Raw genomic sequence first — 12,844 nt, forward strand, 5'->3', positions numbered from 1 at the left:
GCGACTTTCGTGATCGCGGGGGCCACGTGATCCAGCCGCGACACAAGGGCGGCGAGGGACGAAGGATCCCGTCGGAATCGGCACCCGCGATCTCGTCTGGCCTCGATCGGTTTTACGCCGAGATCCAGAAACATATACGTATACGCCGAGATACGAATTCGTGCAGCCGAACCGATCCCCGTTTTGCCAACTCGATACCATCGACAAAGGTCCTGCGGAGTCGTGGAAGCTTTAATTGGTGGCTGTAGGTAGGTACACGAGTGTCGCGAATCCGCCTGATTGCGCAAGAGTTCGCCAAAAAGAGATATTGGGAAGCACATTGGGGATGGCGAGTGAAGAAATAGAAAATTAGAGCGTGATGGAAGAGACTGTTAATTTTTTCGAAGTATCGAATACTTCGGATGAGAATTCTTTTTCTTTTTCACGGAAAAGCGATTTGGTATGATCATCATTGAGAAAATTTTTCGTGTATTGTTTGGGATATTAATTGAATCGTTGCGTGTGTATTTAATCCGTAATTATAGAATTTTTGTTTTATTACTATGATCTAGTGGAAGATTTTTAAAACTGCAACGTGATAAACAAATATTAGTGAATAGTTTGAATATAGATGTACGTGTAAGAAAGTTAATGCTGTCTGTTACTGAAATGAAAATACCATCTCATAAACGCACTTGTTTTTACCATTTCACTTGCATGGAAATGTGTCTGCATATACATACAGTGAATTTCGCTACACACGTCAGCGATCAATGTTAACATCAAACAATTATATCGTACTTTTGCTGTGTAAACTACACGAAGTGTGCTTTTTCTTCTATTGGTATGCACGCGTCTGTGATAAAAGAACTGTTAGTGTTGAATATATGAAGAAAAATGTCGTCTTCCAAAGTTAAGAATTATAGTTTATAAGAAGTTTGCTTCTTATGAAGAATGTACGGTTTGGTTCGCAATAGACGATAGTAATGTCTAGGTTTCTATGTGCCGCAGAATTCCAGAAAAGCAATACAAAACCATTCTAAGTAAAGACGCAATAAGTAGAATAGGTTAATACGACCGAAAACAAATTTACCAACGATGAACTCATATATAATAGTATACATCAAAGATAATATTTGAATATCTACTTATAACAAAATGGCGTCAAAATTAATATATAATGGCTTGTGACAGATACGTATCTACTACGTATATATGTAGATATAACAAATTTATCGAAACATATTTCCTAACTTTAATACATTCCGAGACACGTTGACACTTCAACGTATCACAGTGTTATATAACAAAATATTAATTCCAATGATCTGTAACGGTATTATATCATTTTCCCTGATTAACGTACAAATGTGAAATGCAACGATTTCTATGACATTGGCGTACGCACGCGGTTCGAGCGCTGCATGTGTGGTCAACCACGTGATCTGCGAGAGCTCGAAAGGTCAGCTGACAACAACCGACCTGTCGAATGACAACTGTTCTCTCCCAATACCAGCTAACCTAACATTCCAATCGATCGAACGAAACAGATACAAAAAATATACAGAAAAGATCGTGCGCATGATTGATTCTCTGCAAAAGAAAGATAATTCAATACCCCTGTAACGTTAAATCTCGATCGAATAACTTCGAAGCTATCTACGTATGTTCCCGCCAGTAAGATATCACGATACAAACGCTGATTGGCTAGACACGTTATGCAGTATCGAGCTCGTTCGAAAAGATATAACCGATAAAAAATGGCGGAAAGAACTGTTGTCTCCGAGAAAGAATTCTAACCGACGCGAATCAGCCGAGACAGTTTGCATGGCACGTAAGCGCCGAGTGGAAACGTGGTCTGACAAGCAAAGACGCCCAATCACCTGTCAAGCAACGTGGTGGCCGGCTTAAAAGCACGCCGTCGAGAAACCCGTTTTTCCGGGTTGCAGACACGATTTAACATGCGTTACGTGAGAAATACGAACACGCGGAACGTAGACGAAAGAAAGCGGCAGAGTCACGGGAGAAATGAAGGAATCGCATATCGGTTACGACTCACGTTTCAGTGGTTTTGGATTGCTCTGCTTGCGGCGTGACATCCTCTGCGTTCTGCCATCACCAAATCAGCGTCGACATGCTTGACATCGTTGCAGGTACGCGCGAGAAGACGAAGGTCGGTCGTCCCAGATCGTCGTAACGTTGTTGACATATAACAAGTGACACAGCACACGAAACGAAAATTTAAGGGTAGACGAAACAGGTTGGTTTATAAGACGACAAAGCCAGGGAGACAAAGAGATAAAAAAGCAACGAACAACGAACACTTCGACAGGCACAAAAATACGATTTTTCCGATCACCGGACAATATACGTCTCTGATAAATGATACTTCCTCATCGATTCCGGATTGTTCTTTTAACCCGCTCTTGTGGTTCCTTCTTACCCCGCGTTCGCAGTCGGTTCTCGCGTTTTTCACGCACAAACGCCGATGAAAAACGTATACACGCACCACGACGTACTCGTACCGCGGCCGCTGTCAGCGAGCAACTAAACAAACGCGATACCAAACAACCCCCACTCCTGCAAATGCAGCGTGACTACGTGCTACTAAGTAGGGGAATCGGTGAGGGGGGAAGCTCCGCCCATTACTCGAGTTCAGCTTTTGAAAGCGGGAAATTTTAAAGATGTGTTTACCGGCAGAGAATGTTTGTCGAGTGTATCAGATGGCGGTAGTGCGTCGATATACATGATATCGATTATCTGAAATTCAAATTAAAGGAATCCGAAAGATCTCCGAAAAATACTGATAAAAGAAGATAAAAATTAAGATAAGCTATATCATTTTTTCAATTATAGAAGGAATTTAATGATTGATGTAAAATATTATATAAATATAAACAAAATACAATCTCAAGCGTGATGATCGATTATTGTCATTCATATTGGTGATAACTATCGTGGGTTTTATTTTAAAAAGCCTGCTTTATGAATAGCAAATAATTTTTGATGAAAAATAGTTATAACTATTGGTTGGTAACTTGGTAGAAGTTCTCTAGCGACATCTACGGCCGAGTAGTATAGTTTTAACACATAATGTAGCTATTCTCATCTGGTAATCAAACTGAAATTTTTTAAGTTGGCAACGGTAGATATCAGAGGCATCATGTGTACCGACAAGAATATATTTTGCACTATCTGCTTATACGTTTACATGAATCTTAATGTTAGTTAGAATTAAATATAGATATGCATAAATAAAATTTGAATTTCATAATTATGATTTAAAATTGTAATATAATTTTTTCATATCAAGCTACAAATACATGTTGTTGAAAATTATTTTGTTTTAATTAATTTCTTTAATTTGTCATGCTTTACTATATAATCCTATCCTAACCCTATATAAATATATTAATTCAATTTTTATTTCACAGATAAAATATTTACAGTTTTATTTTACAGGTAAGATATCATCGTCGATGCTTATTTCCCAAGGTTGAAACTTCCACTCGAGGCATTTTTATCCTCCATATTTATTTGCTTCTTCGGCCGTGGATGAGAAGTATGTATCCTCAATCCGATCCAATTTTTACGTGGCACGGTTTCTTCGAATGTAAACAAGTCAAAGACCAATTATTCCCACTTCTATTACTGAGAAAGAAAGATACGTGCTATTTTCGGTCGTACAACGAGACTGAACTCAGACGATGTACGAAATGTATTCGCAATAGAACTTCGCGATATATCAAACACATCTCCGCCAACAATACGAACACTGTCCTCTATCGAACATACTTTTGGCCACGAGTCGCTGTGAGTACGCGTTACTTTCCATGAAGGGCTATGACCTGTTTAACAGACACGCCCCATGCTTTCAAACCCGTGGATAACATAAAGCAAAAAGCAAACCGAACGCAGTAATAGACACGTACACTATACGAACATACATAAATCGCGGATTTTGATGTATTTATGGAAAATTTAGAGGTGTAAACATTTATTGGTCAAACTTACCTATAATATTTCCTTACTTATATTTATAAAAGTATGAAATTGCATTAGTATTCGCAATCTAAACATAATACGCAGTTCTATACTTCAACTGTAACGAATACGGAAGATTTCGAAGAACGGAGAAGAAAGAATTAGAAGGTTAAGTCAGAGGCATCGCCAAAAATAGAACGACGAAATTGTCAACAATTGCATTTGTACAACAACAAACTACAAATGTAACGTATAAACGATGAGATATGTAATTGTAATTCTGTCGAAGTGCTGTCTGAAGGTCGGACAAAGGAAAAGACGCCGCAAGGCTAATGGCGAACGCAGGAAATTTAAAAAACAAAAATAGTTACAGGAAGGAACCATCGCAGCAAGACAGTCGCAAAAGTAAATGCATATTTCTAATCAATGCGTAATTCTAATTATATGAGCATAATATAGTTTTGCAATCGTATCGAGTAATAATTATTCAATAATTTAGCATACAGTGCTGCTGTAACAAAAACACTGATGAAATAGCACGCCCTTAAGTGAACTCAATCGACGGATGCGCGTGTCCGCAGGCGAGCCTTCGTGTTGACGCAAACCGAAGAAAAGCGTTACCTCTATATTTTCGAGCAGAGAATCTCGAACCTTGATAACTCGTATATAGATAAACATCGAGATTCTATGAAAACATTCTCGAGTTTACCAACTTTTCCTTACTACGTGTTACAAAACAGTCACAAAACAATTAAGTCTGATAGTGCAATTTTCTTGTTTGATAAAAATTTTCATTTTGTATACTCATAGATAGATTTCATACATATCAAATAAATTGTATACCAGTGTTATTGTGCCGCTACTATAATCCTTGATATAATCCGTGTCACAATAATCTGTGATACTACAGTAGCGATATAAAAATTTAATTCCTATTTGATATTGAAGATTAAGATTTCGAATAAAAAAAATTGTTGAAATTTAATATTTAAAAGACGAACCTTGTATCTTTAACCAGTTTCCTACTTAAGCTTTGCATTATTTCTTTTTGGCGTCTTTCTTGACACATACTAAACACTGTGGTTATTTTTGTACGTGCTTTCCTCCTTTGTTTGGTGCACGTTTAAAATGCACGTAACGTGCAACGTTCAATCACTTTAGTCATGTTATTAATTAAAATTGCGAAACAATACGACACGCTATATAATACGAAGATCGGGGAAGGTCGTGCGGTCGGCCTTGAGGCCCTCTACGGAGAAAGTAAGATAGAGGAGATACAAGTCGAATGTTTTGAACGAAATTCGTTCGATACAAGATACACTTTACGCTTGAGGACCCGATTTTTACGAACTTTCGGTTAATCATACCGGATGCTTCTCTGTCACGTTCTCTTACTGACTTAGATATTTATTTTAAAAACAATGTCAGCGATACTTTTGCAGAGTTAACACGAAGCCAGCGATAAAGCATGAACAGAAAACGCACACACGATCATCGATCACGAGTTCGTCGAATGATTCCGTTGTTGTCTATCGTAAACATTGGTAGCCATTCGTCAAATCGACGAGACGCGTGGCTGCTCACGAGAATCGATATAAGTTAATTAAAGACTGTAAAATTATTAAGAGCGACGAATAACACTTATAGTTCAGTTCACTATACGAACACTCGATAAGAGAATGATGAAATACTAACTAAATTTTTTGATAAGGGCTTTCGTTATGAAAGAAACAATTAAAGTGATTTACACTCCGTTATTCTTCTAATCTTAGCGCGTATTTTCCGATCGTTCATGGGAACCGTTGTCGATTATTCACGGCGACGTAAATAAGCATGGAGCGGGACTATCGAGTGTTCTAATCGTTTTACCAATATAGAGCGCAGTCGAGAACGATAATGCACAGAGAACAGTGAAGATATCAAACGATAAAATCAAATTTACTAAAGACACAAGAACACTAAGGGAAAAGAATTTACATAGTAATATTCCATGCGATTGCTCGCTGCGTGATAAGAAGCTTGTTCAAAAAATAGCGATAAGGAACCAATGGATATACGTAGAAAGTCACATAGAACGTGGAACTGATTCACGATTCTACGCCTTCACCTGTTTCCAGCCGACAAAAATCTAAGAATTCGTCCAACGATATTGCTCGTTCCGACGTCTAGTCGACGCAGCAGGTCATTCTCTTCTTTATGAATCATTGCATTATGCATTGAATATGCATTAACAAAAATACGCAATTATGTGTGCCCTACACCCAATACGATTAAATGATAAGCTGCTATGAGAACTCTATTTTCAAAGCCGATTATGACGTACATAGATTGTTTCTTTCAACGGCTTCGACTTCGAACATAGAATAATTTGAATGTCACGAATTCCACTAAGACGACGTTAATTCGTAAAGCCTCTTAAAGAATTACGTTAAGGGACTCGTAACCCAAGCTTGTTCATTTGTTAAAAGAAGGAAAAGATACTCGCGCGTTAAGTCTTAAAAGGAAATTCGTAATTTCGAAATCTTTCGAATTCTTTTTATTTCATTTCGTCAATTTCATTTCGTAAGCATGATAGATGATCAGGATTCGACACCATTACTTTGCCAAAGTGAAATATGGTCACATTATAATTGAAATAAATGAATAATCTACGTTTAAACCTCCTTAGCGTCTCAGTAGGTCATGTTATATGAATTATATTAAAGATGATAATAGATAGATATTTTGTATGTTCATAATCTGTTTAGCCTATATTACGATTTTCTATGAGACGAAATTTGAAAATCATAAAAAATCTAAAAGAGCAAGAAGAAGATATATATTTAAAGACAGAATATAATGACTTTCGTAACAAGTGGATTTCAAAAGTAGAAAGGAGCCAAATACAATATAATAGATTAATGACGCGCAATAAACATCAGTTGTCAAGTTGTTGTTTGTAAGCTAACTATTTGTTATCTTCTTACGACCCCATTTTGTTTTAGTGCGCAACCGCGATATGTGGGCCACAATATGAACATCGTCTCAGTTTACGGAGATTTCCGCATTTCCAAGAGAGACGTCGTGGAAAATCACTACGCGTTCATAGTAACAGATTTATCAAAGGACAGAAGTTTTTTTCGATACAACCATTCTATGTAAAAAACTAAAAATGCAATTTCTTGTATCTATGAATGGCATCGATTATACAGCACAGTGCTATATACGGTCTTCAAGGCGAATTCTACCACGTTTGCATTCGAAACATCATGAAAAAGAAGAACAAAAGAATATTCGCTAAATATAACATTCAGCGAACGATAAAATTATTCCATTTTCCCTATATGAGCTGTCTTTAAACGATCCGGCTTTAAATAAATACGGCTGCGAATTTCTGCCGATGCAGACATTCAATCAATCAACCAGCCGACCAATTTGTTCGGCAGAGAAGACGCTGCAGAAAAATACAACGGGATAAAGAGAATGATGGAAGAGGAGAAGGGAAAGAAGAGTCAAAGACCAGCACCCGCCCGAGCTGAATTCGAATTAACCAGTCGCAAAGTAGGCGACCGATATATTTACCGGCAGACTGCATCAGAATGCTTCCTCGTTAAAATCCGACCTCCCGACGACTTCGCTTTCCTAGATTTTTCAGTTACCCGCTCTGTTCAACCCTCTCCATATACTACGCGTGTATATACATAGGTATATTGTTCCTTTAAAACACGAAAAATACTCGAAGAATAAGTTGAGAGAAATGCAGATGCAATAAACCAATAAATGTCAGAGCGGCTGCAGATGCATTGCTGCAGACTTTAAATACGTTGAGGGAGAGTGACATGACAAGGATGCTGAACGGTGAAAACGACATTCCTAGAATCGTAATATATTTTTCCTCGTTTATCTGTTAACAACAAAACATCTTCGAGAAGGTCAAAAATGGTAACCGGATACGGAAAAGCTATTAAAAATGAAATCATCGAAGCGTCATACGCGGTTGTTTATAAGAAGGAAATATTTATGCAGCGAGCTTAGAAACTCTCACGTTACAACGGGGCAAAGGGGGGGGGGGGGGAAGTAAGTGTGGCGAAAAGGCAATTCGGAGGCTCGCCGTGGCTTGCGAACGTTCGGTCGCGGCCAGACTACATCGACGAAGAATCGCAGGAAGAGAAAAGGCGAAGAGATAGAAAGAGCGAGTTAGATAACTTCGAAAGGAGGTGTAGGAGGGTTGAAGTTGCATGACGCTTGGTGAGCGCAGCGATACCATGACGTATCGACCGAGCGCGCCACGCAGACTGACGTCATGATCACGGCCTCAGTCAGACCGCGAGCACGTGAACAGCACGCTGGTGATCACGCGGTCGTCGGCTGATAGTACTCCGCTGATTGGTCAACTACGGCGAGCCCCTCCACGCCATTGGTCCGAGTGAAGCGCGCCGCATGATCACACACACAACTAGCACGGCGTGTCGAGCCAACCGACCTGAGAAAGCTTCATTGCATTACCAGACGTTCAACGGTTACGTCCCTTAACCTTTTTTCGCTCGAAATACGGTATACGTGAGACCGCGTTTTCTCATCAACGGGCGAGCCTCTTTAACGTAGAACATACTCACGCCACATTTTCTCTAAAAAATGGATGCTAATCAAACACCTCTTTCACCACCGGCCTCACCCCAATTCAAACACGTAAGTGAACGTTGAATTAAAAGTACCGCCACTGTAGACAGACTAGCTGCCCGCGAAATATGAACGCAGCTGGAAACGGCAACCTAGACCTGTTTCACGTAATTCATTTTACATCACAATGTGTCTTCATTTCTATTCTTATTTCATATCATTTCTATTAATTTTTTTTTTCTCTCGTATTTTTCTCTGCTTCGTACATTTTTTAAAGATTTTGTAGATTTTCTGTTTATAGTTCTTTTAGTTTATATTTCTCTGATGTAGTTCTTATAATTGAATTCATTATTTAATGCTTAATTAAAGAATTATCTTTTCTTTCCAGATTGAACCAACGATTCAGTCTTCGTTCAGCGTTGCAGCACTTTTGGGAGATAAACTTCTGCAGAAAACGAAGGCTGCTGATATAAACGTGAAGAAAAACGATGACGGAAATGCACGGCCTGGTTTACCTCCAACTCCACAACCTTCTGATTCGGAAGAAGATGAACCTTTGCGAAAAAGGCGATGCGTGGAACAATGTGAATTGGCAAAAGTGAGTATTATGTTATCGATACTAGTAGCCTTCTCAGTATGCATCTTCATTGCAAAACTACCTTTTTTTGATTTTTTCTGCCCGATCGACAGACCACTCCAATGTACATAGACGCATGCGCGCATGCTTTATAGAGTTGTTTTGCAAGATGACCCCATTTATTGCGTGCATATTGCGTGCGTTCACTCGTACACCATTTTTGATGCTTATCCTTCGAGCAAATGGTTTATACCTTCTGATGGTAGTCGTTGCAAAGTAACATTTGAATCCGTATTTTCCGAAATATATAGATGTCTCTTAAACGAATGATAAAAAGCCTGAGCTTATTATATTTTCACTTCTTTTTAATTTTTTCTACATAATAACGTAGAAAATATAAATACAATATTTTGTCGATCTATCTAACAAATTTTTGTTAATCTAATTATCTAAAGAAAAGAATGAATTGTTACAAATATGTACTTTTTAAATAGTTACTCTTAGACGGTACGCCACCACCAAGTCCAGAACCAGCCCGTGTTTCGGTGATAATGCGTGCCAATCGAGATGGTACCTACAGTCCTGCCAACTTGATACCAAAGATTACCACGATATGCTCACAATCAGTTCCACATGATCCACAGCATATCTCCAGTTCACAGTCCGAATCGACTACGCGGCAAAGTACAACGGAGCCGGAGAACATACTGAAGAGTCTCAAATTCAAAATGAGTTTGCGGAAAGAAGAGATTATTGTAAATAATAAAAATACGGACCGCGAGACTGTACAACCAAAATTACATCCTCTAGCACCAAAACCTGCGCCGATTATGGTAACCGGACTTTTAGGATCGCCTTTGGTTCTTCCACGAGCTCCTCTTTTATTAGTAACTGCACCTCCAACTACAACAGCATCAAGTGTAACTGCACCAGAGTCAACTGCACGACGTCGTGTTTACGAATGTGAACATCCAGGTTGTGGCAAGAATTATTTTAAGTCATCTCATTTGAAAGCCCATACACGAACCCATACAGGAGAACGACCATTCTCATGTCCCTACGAAGACTGTAGCAGACGATTTTCAAGAAGCGACGAACTTTCACGGCATAAGCGAACGCATACTGGAGAAAAGAAATTTGTCTGTACTGTTTGTCAGAGAAGATTTATGAGAAGCGACCATCTGGCGAAACATGTTAAACGGCATACCAGAGATAGGTCTTCATCCGCGAGTGTTTCCGGCGCTCAACCTTCTGTCACGCAAATGACATCCACACCTTTAAGAGTAAGCCTACTTCCGGTTATAGCACCACGTATAACACAATCGACTCAACAAATAATTGCACCGCAATTAACAGCTTGAAAAGTACGAGAACAGTGACCTGGTATCACTTAATATTTAAACTTGTATTTAAAGCAGTGAATCGAGCTTTAATTATCGCAGAACTAAGGACCATTCCAGCATCATGAGAATATTAAGATTGTCTTTTGATGGATAATCAAAGGCAATATTTTACGATAACAATAGATATTCTCTGCGAAAAAATTTATCCCAGGAAGATTTTCCTAAATCCACAATCAAACAATAAAATTGTCGGGGAACATATCGACTTTGAAATGTGAACATTGCAAGAATACGAATACGCTCCTATATGTCTTTTCCGATGTGTGCCACAGTGTAATCGTGTAAATTGAATTAATAAAAGCGTACTTAAAAGGAAAGGACTTGAAGGCACGAGGAGTGGTGATAAGTCATAAAATGAGGCTTTCTTTGCCGTCCGTGAACAAAGTACCTAAGTGTGACTGTGATCTGTGATGCATAAGCGCGTTGACCGAGAAAAAATATTTATTTAAAAATGCAAAGACAGTTTTTATCAATTATATACATAACGGCTATGCAAAAGTGTTAAGGATTATGCTATTTTCATTATCTTCAACTAGTTATACATATATGTATATTAATTAAGGTCATATCTATCTATGTGTATATATGTATATACATATAACTCGTCCAGTTAAGTGATATACTGGACGAAGTAAGACTTTAATATTATGTATAAAAATAAGTTTTAAAATTTTTTCTACAGAAGCAGAAATTAATTAAACAACTTATATACTTTCATATAAAAGTGTCGTTAATATACATGAAACTTAGTACACCTTACACTATCCTTCCTGTATTCTTAGACATCTAACTGTATACGTTATCGATTTACAAAAGTGTCTTAATCAATTTTATGTAATTCTTATAATTAGAGATTCTCGCTTGATCAACTAGTAAGTAAAGTGTTTTATAAATTACTTAATTAAATATAATTGCTAATTTTGACAAAAATGATCCTTATTATATTTTTTATAGATTAACATAATGAAAATACAACATTAATAAGCGAAAACTTGATAGTAAATCTTTAACTTCTCAACTTCATAAAAAAAGTAAGACCAATATACATGAATAAAAGATCATAGATCAAGATGACTAATGAAAGGAAAAAAATTGTTAGTACAGTATCTGTTGTGTTTGCACTACATGCCGTAAAGGACATGACTAATAATCATTAATTATTGTACACTATTTCGAGCCCTTAGTTATTTTTAAATTTCGAACATATAAAACTTAATCGTTAGCAACTGTTCACATTGAATTTTAAATAAATGAAGTAATAGAATGTGATATCATTAATTGTTTAAATATTCGACCATTATTTATAGGTATTATGTGAATTCGTCCATTCAACTTTTAATCTAAAAAATATAAATACATTTCAATTATATTTTGATTAAGAATACCTCTTAAGTATGAAATATAAATTAAATAGAATGTTAGAATATTAGAATATACATAAAGCAACGCATTCAGCAAATCATATCAAAGTGAAAAGTTTCCATCACGCATCATACAGAAAGCTAGGTTGTGTTCGGATGCGTGTGTATAGGATATTATCCTCGTTGGTTAAAATTCACTAAGGTTGCATTCAAATTTAAATTAGCCGATACTTTTTCAAATACCAAGATCACATGAAAAAATTGATTTTCTAACAGTACATAAATTTTATACAGTTTTTAATATACAAATAAAACTCACAAATATTTCTGTTTTTCAATAATATAATATACGAATGTGCCTTGTATATGAGTTTACTGTATGAGTATATACACACTTTATTATGTGTATTATACATACTATTTTTATTATACTCATATTATTTTTTATGTATATTATTAATAAAAAATATAATCCACGCAGAGAAAGTAGAAAAGTTCCATTGTAAGCATTATCACATTCATTATACGCGTAAAATATCACGTTAGCGTCAAACATAATTCGCAAGGTCATCGATTGAGATAAGATTTTTTATCAATTGTGTGTATTTGTGGAAAAACTGTATTGCCCAAAATACGTGTTTTCTAGCAAATATGAATACACTTTCGAATATTTCTGCGCTTAATGATTTCTGTATTATAAAACTACATTTTTCCAATACTATTGAATAGGCTTTGAACGAAATTACTGCAATATATGTAATAGCTTCAGTTCAGTATTACTTGACCAAAAATTTATGCAAATACATATGTATGTGTGGATTAATTTTCTTTCTTTGCATATTGTTAGTAATGGTATATATTTATATTTTATTAGCGCTTTCTTTTATCATTAAAATGTTGTCATTAAAATAATCCTTAACAATGTAAGGGACTAAAGAAAC

General features: G+C 36.8%; 2 protein-coding genes and 1 long non-coding RNA gene across 3 annotated transcripts in view; 1 reads left to right on the top strand and 2 right to left on the bottom strand.

The window, feature by feature from the left end:
* The window catches only part of ush (Zinc finger protein ush), a 202,015-nt gene extending 199,482 nt beyond the window's left edge, over positions 1 to 2,533 (bottom strand). Inside the window, exon 1 of the mRNA XM_076617984.1 lies at positions 2,039 to 2,533. Within this exon, the coding sequence (XP_076474099.1) occupies positions 2,039 to 2,078 (40 nt within the window). The 5' untranslated portion in view covers positions 2,079 to 2,533. The remainder of the gene's footprint in view (positions 1 to 2,038) is intronic.
* Positions 2,534 to 3,253: 720 nt separating this feature from the next.
* LOC143302594 (uncharacterized) lies at positions 3,254 to 8,296 on the bottom strand. Its single transcript, XR_013058215.1, has 2 exons — positions 4,965 to 8,296; positions 3,254 to 4,895 (listed from the first exon to the last, which is right to left on the bottom strand). It is a non-coding gene; the product is annotated as an uncharacterized LOC143302594 (long non-coding RNA).
* Positions 8,297 to 8,435: 139 nt separating this feature from the next.
* Positions 8,436 to 11,266, top strand: LOC117156794 (uncharacterized). The gene is made up of 3 exons (XM_033334149.2): positions 8,436 to 8,631; positions 8,951 to 9,160; positions 9,634 to 11,266. The coding sequence occupies exons 1-3, from the start codon at positions 8,578 to 8,580 to the stop codon at positions 10,498 to 10,500; spliced, it is 1,131 nt and encodes a 376-aa protein (XP_033190040.1). The 5' UTR covers positions 8,436 to 8,577; the 3' UTR covers positions 10,501 to 11,266.
* Positions 11,267 to 12,844: the final 1,578 nt, after the last annotated feature.

Source organism: Bombus vancouverensis, chromosome 4 (genome assembly GCF_051014615.1).
Source record: "Bombus vancouverensis nearcticus chromosome 4, iyBomVanc1_principal, whole genome shotgun sequence".
Taxonomy (NCBI): domain Eukaryota; kingdom Metazoa; phylum Arthropoda; class Insecta; order Hymenoptera; family Apidae; genus Bombus; species Bombus vancouverensis.

What these genes read in the sequence shown, in the direction of transcription:
- LOC117156794 (XM_033334149.2), top strand. Translation starts at nt 8,578, where the DNA reads ATGGATGCTAATCAAACACCTCTTTCACCACCGGCCTCACCCCAATTC. An exon ending in CCTCACCCCAATTCAAACAC is followed by an intron (nt 8,632 to 8,950) that starts GTAAGTGAACGT and finishes TTTTCTTTCCAG; the next exon opens with ATTGAACCAACGATTCAGTC. An exon ending in AACAATGTGAATTGGCAAAA is followed by an intron (nt 9,161 to 9,633) that starts GTGAGTATTATG and finishes CTTTTTAAATAG; the next exon opens with TTACTCTTAGACGGTACGCC.